Source organism: Hyla sarda, chromosome 9, assembly GCF_029499605.1.
Source record: "Hyla sarda isolate aHylSar1 chromosome 9, aHylSar1.hap1, whole genome shotgun sequence".
Classification (NCBI taxonomy): Eukaryota; Metazoa; Chordata; class Amphibia; order Anura; family Hylidae; genus Hyla; species Hyla sarda.
Window position 1 is genome coordinate 93,104,091 of NC_079197.1, and position 17,702 is coordinate 93,121,792.

At 40.3% G+C, this 17,702-nt stretch overlaps 1 protein-coding gene across 3 annotated transcripts in view; it reads right to left on the bottom strand.

Moving 5' to 3' along the window:
• TENM1 (teneurin transmembrane protein 1) overlaps positions 1–17,702 on the bottom strand; it is an 876,412-nt gene that overhangs the window by 316,015 nt on the left and 542,695 nt on the right. For all 3 annotated transcript variants that reach the window (XM_056539239.1, XM_056539238.1, XM_056539237.1), the window contains 2 exons: positions 16,633–16,656; positions 14,472–14,618 (listed from right to left, as the gene is read on the bottom strand). In XM_056539239.1, coding sequence (XP_056395214.1) covers positions 14,472–14,618; positions 16,633–16,656 — 171 coding nt within the window. The remainder of the gene's footprint in view (positions 1–14,471; positions 14,619–16,632; positions 16,657–17,702) is intronic.

The window sequence follows — 17,702 nt, forward strand, 5'->3', positions numbered from 1 at the left end:
ACATGAAACTTAGTTATACAGTATGAACTATTAGTAGAAAGAATTATCATCCTGTTCATTGTTTCTCCTCTTTGTGCTGGGAGGATTTCTGTAAATATTTAGAAACTTATTTAGTCCCTCAGGTCTGGAATGGCCATTGGGCACGCTGGGCATTTGCCCAATTCAGGACACATTTAAATATGTGTGTCTTAATGACGCCATTGCCACATTATATGGGCAGCCACAAAAGGCCAAACATCCCTTCCTTTGTGTTCGTGTGTAGAATTGGAAAGAAAGACGCGGATCACTCACCTATTTCCAATGCTGTGCTCTTTTATTTTTGAGAGTGAAGGTGGCTACACATGGACAGATGTAACGGCAGGGCAGTAGGTGAAAAGGAGCCCAGTCCGGAACGACGGTCCCGTTACAAGCCCTCGGAATTGACTTCATCTCTCAGGTACTGCCTCTTTTATATAGTCCATGTATAGTGATAAAAAACAATAAAATCATACTGGCACACACTATATATATGTATATAATGTATATATATATATATATATATATATATATATAGTAAATTTGAGTAGCCGTATTAGTCCAGTGATGCAGAAGCAAACCATAAAATGCTACAGTATCTTGTAATACCTTATTTTATTGGACTAACAGCATTTTGTAGAGACAAGCTTTCGGGATTCCTCCATTTATCAAGTCCAAAGCAAATCTCTTTGCTTTGGACTTGATAAAGGGAGGAATCCCAAAAGCTTGTCTCTACAAAATGCTGTTAGTCCAATAAAAAAGGTATTACAAGATACTGCAACATTTTATGATTTGCATCTATATATATATATATATATATATATATATATATATATATATATATACATATAAACTACATAAAAGCAGAAAGACTAGACTTGGAACTTACAGAAAAGCCACAAATTTGTTCCACTCATTTAAACCTATTGTGCCAGTTGCATCTAGCTCCGCTATCCAGTGGGCTTCCCTTTGTAACAGTATTCTGTGTCTGTCTCCCCCTCTTTCATTCGGATCTACTCTTTCCAGACCAGCATTTTATTTGTTTAATTTCTCCTCCATGTACATTTACTATATGTGTAATAAATCTAGGAGTTCCGAGTCCTGTTTTAATTGACCTAATGTGTTCTCTAATTAAACGGAAGCCCGCTGGATAGCGGAGCTAGAAGCAACTGGCACAAGAGGGTTAAATGAGCATAACAAATTTGCTGCTTTTCTATAAGTTCCAGGTCTAGTCTTTCTGCTTTTATGTAATATATATATATATATATATATATATATATATATAGATAGATATATAGATATTTATATATATATATTGTGTACCAGTATGATTTTATTGGTTTTATCCCTATTCACGGACTATATAAACGAGGCAGTACCTGAGAGATGAAGTCAATGCCTGAGGAAACGCCCAGATGGCTTAGAAAGGCGCCGTCGCTCCGAACAGGGCTCCTTACCACCTACTGCCCTGCCGTTACATCTGTTTATGTGTAGCCAGCCTCGCACTCAAAAATAAAAGAGCACAGCATTGAAATTTTGTGAGTGATCCGTGTCTTTCTTTCCAATTCTACACACGAATATATTTGCTGAGCAGAGCTAGCGTGAGCACCACCAATAGCCAGCTTATGCGAACAGCGCTTACTGCCTGACCGTACAGACTGTTAATTAGCCGCCCCAGAGCAGTGCCAGGTGCTTGTTCTACTCTGTTTGTGGTTGTGCCTTCCTTTCTGCTCCGCCAAATGTGCTTGGGCACAAATAAAGCGCACCATACTCAGCTGGCTTCCGCCCAGTCCATAGCTATTACTACCTAAAAAGAGGCTAACACTACCTATAGGGGGCTGCTACATATGACAGTTATGGTTTGATGGTAATATGTATAGTGCTAATATTTCTCCTTGTATACTGGTAATATTGGTCTCAGTATACAGAATTTGGTCAGTAGCAGTATGATAGTAATATGTTTGGTAATAATATTCCTCCTTAGTCTAAAATGCTCTGGTCCCAGTCTGGCCTGAATGCCCCTGAAAATTAGTTTAGAGTAATGAAATGGAGAAATTGGAGAGGAGGGACATGCAGCTGCACACAAACTCTTTCCCTACATGTAGAGGGAAACAAAAAACACCCAAAGTACATTCAATATAGATTCATTGTCATTTTTGAGACAACAGGTACCCCTTAATGAACTATGGAGATCTGCATTTTGTTAGTATAAAAAGAGCACATGCAGAGGCATGATTACTTAGAAAAACATATAGAGGGAGATTTATCAAAACCTGTGCAGAGGAAGAGTGGTGCAGTTGCCCATAGCAACCAATCAGATTGCTTCTTTCATTTTCCACAGGCCTCTTTAGAGGCCTGTGGAAAATGAAAGAAGCGATCTGATTGGTTGCTATGGGCAACTGCACCACTCTTCCTCTGCACAGGTTTTTATAAATCTCCCCCATAGATATTTTCCAAGTAGAAATCTTTTACTCTAAGGGTATTTTTTATATTACCCTATGTCACTGAGAATCGCTGGCATTTTATTCCAGCATGAAACCTATATAGCTAGACTATGTCCATGTCTGCATCGTTGTCTCTGTTTGGGATCTCCTTTGCAGATTATGCTCAAATTACCATTTAAAATCCAGAAAAATAACGCTCACTAGCTGTAAACTAGACAGACCCCATTAATGTGTCCATTGTGTAGCCGGCTCCGTTTTTTTCGTACTTCTGCTTCCAGATGGAGCGGATAAACATAAAAGCAAATGAAGCTTCCATGAAGAACATCTGTGCAAATGAAATATATTCAAAGTGCAAAATAAATGATGGACACCGCTAGAATCCTGTTCTCTAAAACTCCTCAAATACTGTATAAAAAAAAAAAATGAGTCCGCATAATATTTGGTAGTACCAGGTTTTATCCAATAACTGACTTTACGTCGTATAATAGTGATGGTTTGAGATAAACTACTAAACTGTACTACTGTACATCATACATCAGTATTGGTTTGACATAAAAGAGTACTGTAAACTTGACAGGTGGCTCAGAGAAGACAGATGTTTTGCGAAAGAAATAATATATTCATCTTACAACAAAAAGGGCATATTTCATATATATTTTTGTGTATGCTAGTAACAGTACATCAATAACAACCACCCAGCTGAAATGAAGAAAATCATTATGTAGATAGCTTTTCCTCTTGCACAGTTAAACATCTGTTAAATTAATTTCTGTGATAACCAATATATTAACTATTTCAGTTCCAACAATTGTTTTCTCTTTTTCGGCTTATTTTCCTAGTCAGACTATATTGGGGAATTACATATAGTGTAATTTATGTACCTAATATATGAGTATATGTACTTTCATTTCATATGGACCCATTATAGGGGCTGTCCGGATTAGAAAAACTATTTTAAAATACTCTTTAAGGGCTCGTTCACATGAGCGGATTTTTCTGCATATTTTAGTGTATATTTTGCTGTGGATTTTCACTGCTCATTTTTTTCTTCAGCTGCTTATTTTTTGCTGATAAGCCAATGATAAAATAAGCAGCAGAAAATAAAAAGCAGCAGATCAGCTGCAGAAAATCTGCACAAAAATCCGCTCGTGTGAATGAGCCCCGAGGCTGCAGGTTTGCTACTGAAGAATTTGCCACCCATTGACTGCCCATTTAGAAAATCAGCTACAGCAAATCTGAAGCAGAAAACACGCACTAGGGTCCATTCACACAGTATTTTCTGCTGAAGATTTGCTGCAGATTTGCTTCAGAACATTTTGCTTCCAATTGAAGTCAATGAGCAGAAAAATCTGCAGCAACAAATCTGCAGCAAAAATACGCATGTGTGAATGCAACCTAAGGGTACGTTCCCACACGGCGTATTTTGCTGCGTATTTGCTGCGTATTTGGTGCTGCATATTTTCCTACCCATTGACTTCAACAGAGAAAATAAAATACGCAGCAGCAAATACGCCGTGTGGGAATGTACCCTAAGGGTACGTTCCCACACGGCGTATTTGCTGCGTATTTGCTGCTGCGTATTTTATTTTCTCTGTTGAAGTCAATGGGTTGGAAAATATGCAGCACCAAATACGCAGCAAATACGCAGCAAAATACGCCGTGTGGGAACGTACCCTAAGAGTACGTTCAGATGAATCCACCACTGAAGTACCGCTACATGTACCTTTAGATGTGCCTGATCAAGCAGACGCACTGAAACAATGTGTGAGTCATTGCGCATGCGGGTTGTACTCGCACACATCGCGGCCCTTCCCCCTCTCCATGAGCTAGGCCGAGAGTTTCCACGATGTGCGAGTATACTGCAGATGTGCGTGGCAAATCGCACATCCCAGTGTGCCTGCTGGTAGCAGCGTATTGCCGCTCCAAGCAGGCACATCTCAAGGCAACTTGTAGCGGTTTTTCAGCAGCGGATCTGCAGCGTAACATATGTTGTGGATCCGCTCGTCTGAATGTACCCTTAGGGTATAATCTCACATAAATAATCCACTGCGGACATTCTGCTGCAGAAAATCCGCATGTGGATTATATTGCTACCTATTGACTTTGATTGGACTGCAACAAATCTACTGAGGAGTTTCTGCAACAGGAAGGTCACCGGAGGAAGTCTGCAGTGCATTATGTACATGTGAACATACTGTACCCTAATGGAGTTTAGGACTTGCTCTAGAGAACCCAGTTTGCCCATGCATTACATGCATAGCCCTTTTATTTTACACTGTGTAGTGCCTTATTTCCCCAATAGTCACATTAGAAGGGTATTGTATGTTTGGTCCCTGGTTCTTTTGCAGATCCCCTCCTGACAGGTCGGGTTCCAGGAGCCCATCATCAGGGAAGATTGTGGTTGAAATCTGGGACCATGCATGAACCACCAATATCCTATGAGTGGTTTAGATGCTTTTACTTGGGAAAAAATGGGAGGCTTTGCCTGGCTGACAGTCCCTATTAGTGCAGATGAAACATTCTTTTATATAGGAGTTCAAAGGTTTCTTCAGTAAATACTATGGGCCCTAATTTAGGTAGAAATTATATAAATTCAGCAATGCTATATCATTGGCCAAGTATTTCTATCTTCCTAACATTATATTTGTAGCTGTAGAGAATTGACACAATCACACAAATCACATGGGGAATTCCACCTTCCTTAATGGCAGCTTGAACTTTGCTATTTGATATTTTAATATGAAAAGACCACATTTCCGTGCGGGTAACAGCCTAGGACTCAACTGCATTAAAACGCTCAGCTACTGCTCAGCAAATATTTTAGCTTTACTGAATCACACCATCTGGCTGAAGACAGACAAACCCAAAATGATTTATAAGCATTAAGGATATGAAAGCACTGAAGTCAACTTAAAGCAAGAATTTTCTGTACTCAGGCAGTAAAAAATTGTCATTGAAATATGATGAGTCTCATGATGTCTTGTAACTTGCAACTGCGTTATGGAAAACAAAGGTGAATTTTGCAAAACAAAATGGGAAATCTATTCAAAATCTGTAAATATATAGTTGTACAAAAACATATTTTACAGGTATATATGAGAGGTTGGTCTAATTTCTGCCTTAGGATGCACCCAATAAGTCCAACGGATCAGTCTGGATTCATTAGGATCCATTATAAAATTGCTCTGACTGGGCCCTTATAGGGTCATATATTTACATCCCAGTAGGTCCTAAAACCATGAGGCTTATCAGGGAGCCAGGATGCTGGGCCTATCAGGCTTGGTGCCCAGCATTACTAGTTTAGATGCCTATATACAAAAAGGTCCAACAAATATTGTGCAATAATTTATTACATTTGTCCCACAAAAACAAGTGGGAACTTTGACCCCTTTCCCCCCCATGATGGATCGGTGTATGGAGCAGGCTTCAGTCTTATTAGAAGATCAAAGAAAACCATAGTCACACAGACCAATGATATACAAATTTGTCATCTATAAGGGGTATCCCGGGCAAAAACATTTTATCCTCTATCTAAACGATAGGGGATAAGATGTCTGATAGCGGGGGGCCTGCTGTGCTGAGCCCCCCCCCCCATGATCTCCCTGCAGCACCCGGGTTTCTGGGACTGGGGACGTAATGTCACGTTACGCCTGGGGGGGGGGGGGTTAAACAGCTGGCCCCCCATGATCAGACATCTTATCCCCTATCCTTTGGATAGAGGATAAAAATTTTTGGCCCAGGATACCCCTAGACATCTTATCCCCTATCCAAAGCATAGGGGATAAGATATCTGATCGCTGGAGACCTCCGCGATCTCAGCTGTGGTACCGAAGACATCCGGTGCACAGAGCAAACTTCGCTCCGTGCCAGATGGCTGGTGATGCAGGGCAGAGGCTCATGATGTCCAGGTAACGCCCCCGCTCGTGACTTCACGGCCATGCCCACTCAATGCAAGTCTATGGGAGGGGGCGTGACTGGCATGACAGACTTGCATTGAGGGGGTGTGGCCGTGATGTCACAAGCCTCCGGCACTGCACCCGGTGCTCTGAACAAGCCCAGGGTGTAGCAGGGAGATCGTGGAGGTCCCCAGCTGCAAGATCCCCGCGATCAGACATCTTATCCCCTATCCTTTGGATAGGGTATAAGATGTCTAGGGGCAGAGTAGCCCTTTAATAAAAAAAATTATAATATCACATATCAGTTTCTATTTGAACTACTTCTGTAGAAATACATGTCATCTTATCCACCATTACACGGTGCCCAACAAATGTGCCGATACTGTAAAATCATTGACAACAAGTGCCTTTCTAGACAGATTGTAGAACTAAGAATCATGTAACAGTTTCTATATTGGCGGATGTATGCCGAAATAGCAAAACAAAATATATACTACAACATCCTTTACTATACATCCAAAACTCCATTTCTTTCTCCATGTGCTCGATAAAGCTGGTGTGACTGCATTGACAGAGGACCTCCATTGACTGTATTGATTCTAAAATTCTAATACAACCCTGTATGTGTGAACTTACCCTTAGGCTGTGCACAATAGTATTGTGGCTTTGACATTAGGATCAGGAAAGGCTCTATTAGGATTCGTTATAATCCCTTTTAAAGCACATGATGGATCCATACTGATCCCTTTGACTTATAATTGGTCCCATTAGGTTTGCTGCAGAAATGCAGATATTTCTGTGACTGTTCTGTACACCATTATGACCATTACTGTAGTGTATGTGCATCAATTTTTATAAACATTATTTAGACCTGTGGCATATAGATTCACACAACTGGCATGGTTTTAGAATCCATGGTAATTTGTTATGATCCTACCAACTGATAATACATTCATCTATTACTTTGTTTAGTGGATAAAATAATGCTGCTATTATGACTGTGACGATATAGCAGAAAATAACTAGCATAAGTGTGAACAACGCTTGTGTGTGATTTATTTATGTTAGCACAGCAATTTCTTTATTTAGAATCACTTCACAGTATGAAATATTAAATATGTAAATTGATGATATACAGTATGTGTTTTTTTTATCTACCGCATCAGTCAGTAAGAAAGCATATGTTCACATTTGAGCAATATTTAACTCATTGTTTATAGATTTATTCCACAGAATACGTTATTTAGCTTTGGAAATGCATTATATTTCTTATCTTGAATAACAGCCTGTATAATATTCCGAAGCTACATTCATAATTTTGCAGGCATCAGAGCAGAACTCTCCTAATGTGCTTTGCTGGTTTAGTGTCTACAGAGAGTGGGGTTTAGCAATTAACATTCTAGGGTGTAAAGTCTTTTCACAAAGTGTTGCATATTTCTTTAACCCCTTTAATGACGGGGTTGTTTTGGCGTTAAAGACCAGGTGTGTTGTTTTTTCTTCTCACCTTTTCAAATCCATAACTCAGTTTTCTACCTACAGGGCCATATGAGAGCTTGTTTTATGCGAGACAATTTGTACTTTATAAAAACCCTATCAACGGCGAGGCAAAAAAAGTTTTACGGGGTGGTTAGTGTCGATGCAGAGCATTTTAGGGTTAAAATTAGATGTTATTATTCTGTAGGCCAATACAATGGCAACACAAACCTATATAGAAAAGAAACTGTGGCAAGCAATAACGTAAGTGCAAATAATGTTTATTGATTAAAATTACAATAAAAGCTGGATTGGCGTCTGACAAACATGGAACATCTCTCATGTGGAAGCTGCTAGAAATGCCAACATAGCACCTCAAGGTATTAAATATCTATATATAGCAGCCTAACAAAGGTTAAATGCTGGATCCAAATACGGTGCATCATTGTATATACATAAAGTGCTGAAGTACAATACAAGCGCAGGATCACAGCAGCAAAATACCTACATGTGCAAGCAAAAAGTACAACAGAGAGACGTCCACCCCTACGTCCATTTCGGACTTGCGTCCACTCCCGGAAGAAGGACGCAAGTCCGAAACGGACGTAGGGGTGGACGTCTCTCTGTTGTACTTTTTGCTTGCACATGTAGGTATTTTGCTGCTGTGATCCTGCGCTTGTATTGTACTTCAGCACTTTATGTATATACAATGATGCACCGTATTTGGATCCAGCATTTAACCTTTGTTAGGCTGCTATATATAGATATTTAATACCTTGAGGTGCTATGTTGGCATTTCTAGCAGCTTCCACATGAGAGATGTTCCATGTTTGTCAGACGCCAATCCTGCTTTTATTGTAATTTTAATTAATAAACATTATTTGCACTTACGTTATTGCTTGCCACAGTTTCTTTTCTATATAGGTTTGTGTATTCGTGTTTCCTGTATTGGCAGCATAGATATGTCCATATACACATAGCCTTAGGAGTACCGTAGGGACGCATTATAGTTCCCCTCCTATACTAGGCTATTCACTGTGTTTTGTTGGTGTAACAATACAATGGCAATCACACTCAATATAGATTTTGTTTTATTTTACTTCTTCATAAAAATTCAAACTTTTTGAAAGAAAATTAGTATGCTTCTAATATGACCCCCCCTTCTTTCTGACCCCTATAACTCTTATTTTTTCCATGTATGGAGATGTATGAAGAATTATTAAATTATTTTTTGTAGTAAAAAGTAGAAAAGGTTAATGACACTCACCCTCTGTTCAGAATAAAACAGAATTCTTTATTATAAGTATCCAAAAAGTAGAAAAAGTTCAGGACAATACAAACAGCAGACGCCCATGAGCTGGATTGGAAATACAGCCGTTTTGTGCAGGTGTGCTTCATCAGATCCCACCATCCATACAAACTGGTATGTATGGTGGGATCTGATGAAGCACACCTCGCAATCATTCACCTAATCTCACTTATTAGTAATTTTTTGTGCTGTGACCTGTAGTTTTAATTAGTGCCATCTTTGACATCTTTGATGGGACTTTTAATATATTTTTTCTAGTACTGACGTTACCAAAATGTAGCAATTTTGGACTTTGGCAATTTTTTTACGCTTAACCCCTTAAGGATGCAGCTTATTTTCACCTTTCACCGTGGAAAACTCTTTTTTTTTTTTTTTTTTATCAACTGGTGCCAGAAAGTTTAACAGATTCGTAAATTACTTCTATTAAAAAAATCTTTATCATTCCAGTACTTTTTAGGGGCTGTATACTACAGAGTAAATATTTATCTTTTTGGATTTCTCTTATGTCACGACCACAAGGCTCTCTGCTGACCTCTGCTGTCCATTTTAGAAACTGTCCAGAGCAGCATATGTTTGCTATGCGGATTTTCTCCTGCTCTGGACAGTTCCTACAATGGACAGCAGAGGTCCGCAGAGAGCACTGTGATCATGACATTAGAGAAATCCAAAAAGAAAAACATTTCCTCTGTAGTATACAGCCCCTAAAAAGTACTGGGAAGATTAAGATTTTTTTAATAGAAGTAATTTACAAATCTGTTTAACTTTCTGGCACCAGTTGATCTAAAAAAGAAAGTTTTCCACGGGAGTATCCCTTTAAGGATGCAGCACTGTCACTTTATATATTAATAACTCTGGGATGCTTTTAAATTTCATTCTGATTTCGAGATTGTTTTTTCGTGACATATTCTACTTTAACATAGTCATAAATTTTCATCGTTACTTGCATCATTTCTTGGTGAGAAATCCCAAAATGTTATGCAAATGTAGAAAATTTAGCATTTTTCTAACTTTTAAACTCTCTACTTGTAAGGAAAATGGATATTCCATAGAAATTATATATTGATTCACATACACAATATGTCTACTTTATGTTGGCATCATAAATTTGACATGTTTTTACTTTTTGAAGACATTAGAGGGCTTCAAAGTTCAGCATCAATTTTCCAATTTTTCACAAAAATTTCAAAATCAGAATTTTTTAGAGACCAATTTAAAGGGGTTCAGTTTAAAGTGGATTTGAGGGGCTTTCATGTTAGAAATACCCCATAAATTACCCCATTATGAAAACTGCACCCGTCAAAGTATTAAAAATTACATTCAGAAAGTTTGTTAACCCTTTAGGTGTTTCACAGGAATAGCAGCAAAGTGAAGGAGAAAATTCAAAATCTTCCTTTTTTACACTCGCATGTTCTTGTAGAACCATATTTTGAAGTTTTACAAAGGGTAAAAGGAGAGAAATTCCCCCAAAATTTGTAACCCCATTTCTCTTGAATAAGGAAATACCTCATATGTGGATGTTAAGTGCTCCATGGGTGCACTAGAGGGCTCAGAAGGGAAGGAGCGACAATGGGATTTTGGAGGGTGAACTTTGCTGAAATGGTTTTTGGGGGGCATGTCACATTTAGGAAGCCCCTATGGTGCCAGAAAAGCAAAAAAAAAAAAAAAAAAACATTGCATACTATTTTGGAAACTACACCGACCAAGGAATGTAACAAGGGGTACAGTGAGCCTTTACACCCCACTTTTCGTTAAAGTCAGATGTGTAAATGAAATAAAAAAAAAATTTCCCCAAATTTAACATTTTTAAAAGGGTTAATAGGAGAAAATACCCCACAAAATTTGTAACTCCATTTCTTCTGAGTATGGAAATACCCTATGTGTGGACGTCAAGTGCTCTGCTGATGCACTACAATGCTCAGAAGAGAAGGAGCACCATTGGGCTTTTGGAGAGAGAACTTGTTTGGAATGGAAGTTGGGGGCCATGTGAGTTTACAAAGCACCCCGTGGTGCTCCCACATGTGACCCCATTTTGGAAACTACACCCCTCACAGAAAGGGGGGCGGTAAGCGTTTGACAGATCTTTGAAACAGTGGGATGCTCACTGTACCACTTATTACATTACATGAGGGGTGTAGTTTCAAAAATGGCATCACATGTGGGGGGGGGGGGTCCATTGTTCTGGCACTATGGGGGCTTTGTAAACACATGTGGCCTTCAATTCCGGACAAATTTTCTCTCCAAAATCCCAATGGCGCGCCTTCTCTTCTGAGCATTGTAGCTCGTCCACAGAGCACTTTACATCCACATATGGGGTATGTTCTTATTTAGAAGAAATGGGGTTACAAATTTTGGGGACCTTTTTTCCTATTTTACCTTGTGAAAATGAAAAATTTAGGGTAACACCAGCATTTAGGTGAAAAAATTTTTTTTTTTCATTTTCCCATCCAACTATAACGACTTTGAGCATTTGTCAAACACCTGTGGGGTGTTAAGTCTCACTATACCCCTTGTTACATTCCGTGAGGGGTACAGTTTCCAAAATGGGGTCACAAGTGGGTATTTATATTTTTGTGTTTATGTCAGAACAGCTGTAAAATCAGCCACCCCTGTGCAAATCACAAATTTATGCCTCAAATTTACATAGTGTGCTCTCACTCCTGAGCCTTGTTGTGCGTCCGCAGAGCATTTTACACCCACATATGGGGTATTTCCGTACTCAGGAGAAATTGCTTTACAAATTTTGGGGGTCTTTTTTTCCTTTTATCTCTTTTGAAAAAGAAAAGTATGTTATTGTAAAAAAAAAATTACACTAACTGGCTGGCGTAGACCTCAACTTTTCCTTTTCATATGGGGTAAAAAGAGAAGAGGCCCCCCAAAATTTGTAAAGCAATTGCTCCTGAGTACGGAAATATCCCATATGTGGCCCGAAACTGTTTCCTTGAAATACGACAGGGCTCCGAAGTGAGAGAGCGCCATGAGCATTTGAGGACTAAATTAGAGATTGCATATGGGTGGACATAGGGGTAGTCTACGCCAGTGATTCCCAAACATGGTGCCTCCAGCTGTTGCTAAATTCCCAGCATGCCTGGACAGTCAATGGCTGTCCGGAAATGCTGGGAGTTGTTGTTTTGCAACAGCTGGACGCTCCGTTTTGGAAACACTGCTGTACGATACGTTTTTCATTTTTATTGGGGGGAACTGTGTAAGGGTTTGCCCTGCGGTGGAAAATTTGCCGCAGCTCAAACCAAAACTACAACTTCCAGCATGTACTGATCGCCAAAGGGCATGCTGGGAGTTGTAGTTATGCAACAGCTGGAGGCACGCAATTACAACTCCCAGCATGCCAAGACAGCCGTTTGCTGTTCATGCATGCTGGGAGTTGTAGTTTTGCAAGATGTAGAGGCCACAGTTTAGAGATCACCACACAGTGATCTCCAAACTGTGGCCCTCCATATGTTGCAAAACTACAAATCCCAGCATGCCCAGGCAGCAAACTGCAGTGTGGGCATGCTGGGAGTTGTAGTTTTTGAAAGATCTAGGGGGCCACAGTTTAGAGACCACTGCACAGTGATCTCCAAATGGTACCCTTCTAAATCTTGCAACACTACATATCCCAGCATGCCCAAACAGCTGTCTGGGCATGCTGGGAGTTTTAGTTTTGCAACATCTGGAGGGCTACAGTTTAGAGACCACTGCATAGTGGTCTCCAAACTGTCGCCCTGCAGATGTTGCTAGGCAACAACTCACCAGCTTCTGTAGTCAGCAGGATCGCTGCGCAAGCTGGAGGATCGCCGCCCGATGATCGCCGCCCGGTTGGGGACCTCCACTGCTGCCGCACGCATCACGGTTCCCCTGCTCTGCCTGGACTACCGTGGGTGGACAGAGCGGGGGAACCGAACTTTAACTCCCCCCCTCCCCCGATCTGCTATTGGTCGGTCGCTTCTGACTGACCAACAGCAGGGATAGGAGGGGTGACAACCCTGCCACCTCACTCCTATCCCTCCAGGGGGATCGTGGGTGTCTTTGATACCCCCTATCCCCCTTATTTTCCGGGTCACCGGAAACCCTTATGACCGGGAATTTCCACAGAATTGCGGTGATACGTAGTGTAGGGTTTGGTCATACGTAGTGTATTCCACATTGCACAAAATCCACTGCGCAGAGGTAAGTGTGCTACATATTCTCCTATGAGCAGACACACAGGGCTGTTGCAGATTTGCCGTGCGGTTTGGAGACAGGCCCAGCACTCCATCGTGACTGTGATACACAAGCTCACCTCCAAAACTCACTGCACACAGGGCTGATGCGGGTACCTCAGTACTTGATTCACAAGTTAGACTGATCTATACTTCTCTATTATGTCATCATTGCTGCTGCTTCTGAGAGTGTACTTTAGAGATATAGGGAAGAAAACCTACAGTGAAAACATAGAGGGTACCTAGAGCATGGCCCAAAGCCAAATTTGTTCAGCAGCACTGTCCACACCCATGTCCATTACATTTTTGTGGTAAGTATGCACTTTTTTTTGCATCAATACGGTTCAGTTTATATACTTTGCTATGGGGCCCCACTAGCTGTTACATTCACATTATTTTCCTAATTTCCTAATATTTTTCTTTACCTTTCCTTTCCTAGTCTTAGTGTGTCTGTGATTTGGAGATGCATTATACGCCTCTCTCCTCGGATTTACTTGGAATCTGTGTGAGGTCATGTGATGGAAGGAAGCTGCTTACACTTAAAGGATGTGTTTGTTGGACCATTAAATGCAAAGACGGAAACAATAACCTAATCTAACTGCTTTGCAAAGAGAGATCAAAATAAAGTCCTAATGAAAAATGATGTGTTCCCAGAATGTTTTATCTTATGAAGAAAAACATACTGAAATTGAAGTGCAGAAACACTTATCCCTGGGATATTTAAACCTGAGTTCTATCACACAGTGTAATCATCTTATCTGCCAAACATATACTGTATGAATCAGCCGCTGTTGGGGTAAAAGATTTTTTATAACTTTTTTACTTCTCATCTTAAAACTATGAGTCAAGAATTCAATCTCACTCAATTACTGATGTTCAGAAACAGGCTGTCACTCACTGGAAGAGACCACCCATCAGCCTCGAGGTAGCAAAGTGGTAAATTTATAAAAACTGTTCAGGAAAACAGAGGGGGTCTACTCCGCTGCATCTTCTTTTTGAAATGAGATCTTTTATTTTAGGAATTTTCTAAAACTAAATAAAACATTTATAAATCTGGTAAAGGGCACAAAGACAAAGTAATAATTGTATATGCTACAAACTGTAGTATTAAGAAAAATAATCTTAAAAAAAAAGTTACCAGAATCATTATCCATATTATCAGCACACATCATTTCCATGATGATATTGCATCCTGCTCCACTCCAGCCAACTTGGCATATACAGTGCCATCCATTTTGGTCAAGTGTGCACCTTCCATTGCCATAGCAAAGGCCAGGACATCCATCTTGAACAAGGAAGACAAAAAAAATTACTCAGTAATGTGGTTGTGGTACATACAATGTAAATATGTATTGCAGTTATAGAGGACTTGTGGTCAGTCCAGAAAAATTTTGCTTTTTATTTCACTTAGTAGTCTCTGGTGCCCTGATTCCAATAGTGTTTTTACTTTCATTCTGCACCCGGATTCCTAAGATATAGAGAAGTTATATGCACTGTTCACTAAATAGTTTGATGCGTGTGAACTTTTGAAAGAATCGAGGGCTCATGGTGTGAATCATAAACCCAAAATGTTCACCCTCTCATCTTCCTAATTACATCCCAAAACCTAATATTCATTCTCTTTTTTGCAATAAAGTTTCCACCCATCTTACTATTCAGTGAAAAGTACAAGTAGTTAAAGGGATACTCTTCCCCTAGACATCTTGTCTCCTATCCAAAGGATAGGGGATAAGATGTCTGATCACAGAGGTCCCACCACTGGGACCCCCCGCAATCTCTGCTGTGGCACCCCAGTCATCCAGTGCAAGGAGCGAACTTCACTCCGTGTCGGATGACTAGCGATGTGGTGCCGAAGACTCGTAATGTCACAGTCACGCCCCCTTGGGACGTCACACCCTCCCTCTCAATGCAAGTGTATGGAAGGGGACGTGACGGGTGCCATTCCCCCTCCCATAGACTTGCATTGAGGGGACATGGTGTGACATCACGAGGGGCATGGTCATGACATCACAAGCCTCCGTCTCCACAGCCGACATTCTAAACAAATGCCGGGTGCTACAGGGAGATCCCGGGGGGGGGCCCAACAGTGAGACCCCTTTGATCAGACATCTTATCCACTATCCTTTGGATAGGGGATAAGATGTCACAGGGCAGAGTACCCCTTTAACCCAACAGTACAACTTCATAACTCGGGCACTACGGGTGGGGGACTTCTTGAGCTGGCAAGAGCACCCGAGACTTCAACGTGATATACTAAAAAATACACTTTTTTTGGATTGACCATAAATCCTCTTTATCATGTGAGTTACTATTATGTTATTGTTTTATAGGGGTTATGCTGTAATGACAACTTGTCATCTAACCAGAGATGTGTGACAAGTGTCTGATCATTGGTGTCTGATCGGGGGGGGGGTCCCAATGATCGGACCCCCCCTACACACACACACTAATCAAGAGAACAGAGGTCATAAGTGTCCCTGTTTAAATGTATTGGTGTTCAATATGTACTCTACTATTGCAAAGTCAATAACATTTGGCTGTCTTTAGCAGTTTCATAGAGTTAGGGTAAGTTCAGACGAGCGGATCCACAGTGTATTTTATGCTGCGTATCTGCCGCCGAAGGACAGCTACAGGGTGCCTTTTGATGTGCCTGCTCTGAGCAGCAATACGCCGCTACGAGCAGACACACTGGCATGTGCAAGTCCCCGCGCACATGCAAAGTATACTCGCACATTGCGGCTGCTCTCGACCTAGCCCAGGGAGGAGGGGGAGTGGCTGTGATGTGTGCGGGTACACGCGCACACTTGCACATCGCAGCAGTGTGTCTGCTCGTTGCGGCGTAGTGCCCCTCCAAGCAGGCACACGTTGTGGATCCGGTCATCTGAACTTACCCTAAAAAAGGAGACGCAACATGGAAAAACCCTTTGAATTATGTGTTTGCTTTGGTAACCATTTTTATTTTTCCACTGCATCTAAAGAAATGAAGCAAATATTGTTTATAAATACCCTTCCATTTTGTGACTACAGCTCCTATGGAACTAAGAAATCCATGACTGAAGCACACAAGGTTTTGTTGTGGCTGCAGACGTGCATGTATGCTTTAATAGCATAGAAAATGAAGCAGTGAGGTATGACATTTTACATTTCATTAGGCTTAAAGGTAACATATGAAAGGAACATATAAGGAACTTGTCAGTGAAATAACACATTTCCCAGGTCAAAGAATCTACAAAAATTGCCAGTGCACATTGTTATTCATTTTTATGTGATACATTTATGTTCTGATTTCCAGAACTTACCTCTCACAGCATCCAAGTAGTGAGCTATAAATAAAAGCAGAAAACACACAGAAAATTACATAGGCACATATACATTTTAAAGGCACATATTAAAATGATCAAAGAGGATCTGCAGCTGTGCCATGTAGAGGAATATTCTGAGTACCCACAGACACAATCATTCATATTATTAATTATGCTAAGAACACTGCATGATAGGATGCTATAACATAGACAGTAATATATGACAGCAGATTTACCCAATTACAGCTTCGCCGCCTCTGAAACAGAAGCTGAGAACTAAGAGATGAATCTGAAATGTAATTAGTCATTGAAAAAATCCTCGTCTTTAATGATGCTTTACCAAAGTAAAGTTCTGGAGGTATGAATCATTAGCTCAGACTGGGGTGCAAAATAGGAAAATAATATTTTAAATTGTTTGGTCTTGTAATTTTTATTGCACAATATATAATGCAATTCATACATATTATCTTGCACATCTGAGGAAGGGGTTTTTTCACACCCAGAAATGCGTCATTAATGTGGCTCTGTATGTTTAATTAAATGCTGTACTTTTTAGTATAGACACTGCTATTCCATGATTCCTTTTGAATGTTTTTGCGTCAGTCAATTCCAGGATCTTTTTGACTACATATTTCTGTAAATGTTTAAAGCAGGGCATGTTATAAGCAACCTAATAGACTCTTCTGGGACCTCACATTATTTGTAATCTACCAGAAGGTTGTATGTGTTATTTATACATTGTGGACTACCATTAACCCCCTCATTAACCCCACATTGACGCAAGTCCTGCAGGAATGCATGGGAATTGAGCAGAAAAGCTGTTCCCATTGGCATGAGTCTTGCAGGACCAGACCTTGAGTGGAAATCTTGGGTGAGTTCCGACATTTTTTCCCAGGACTTTACCCCTGAGTGGGGGGTAACAGTGGTTGTATCCCCCCAATCAAATTCATATCCACTAACAAATGCATATGGATACATTTTGCTGTTGAGTTTTTTGTTTCTATTTTTTTTGGCTCCAACAATATATGATTTTGTCAGATCCCACAAAAAAAAAGTAACATGTTACT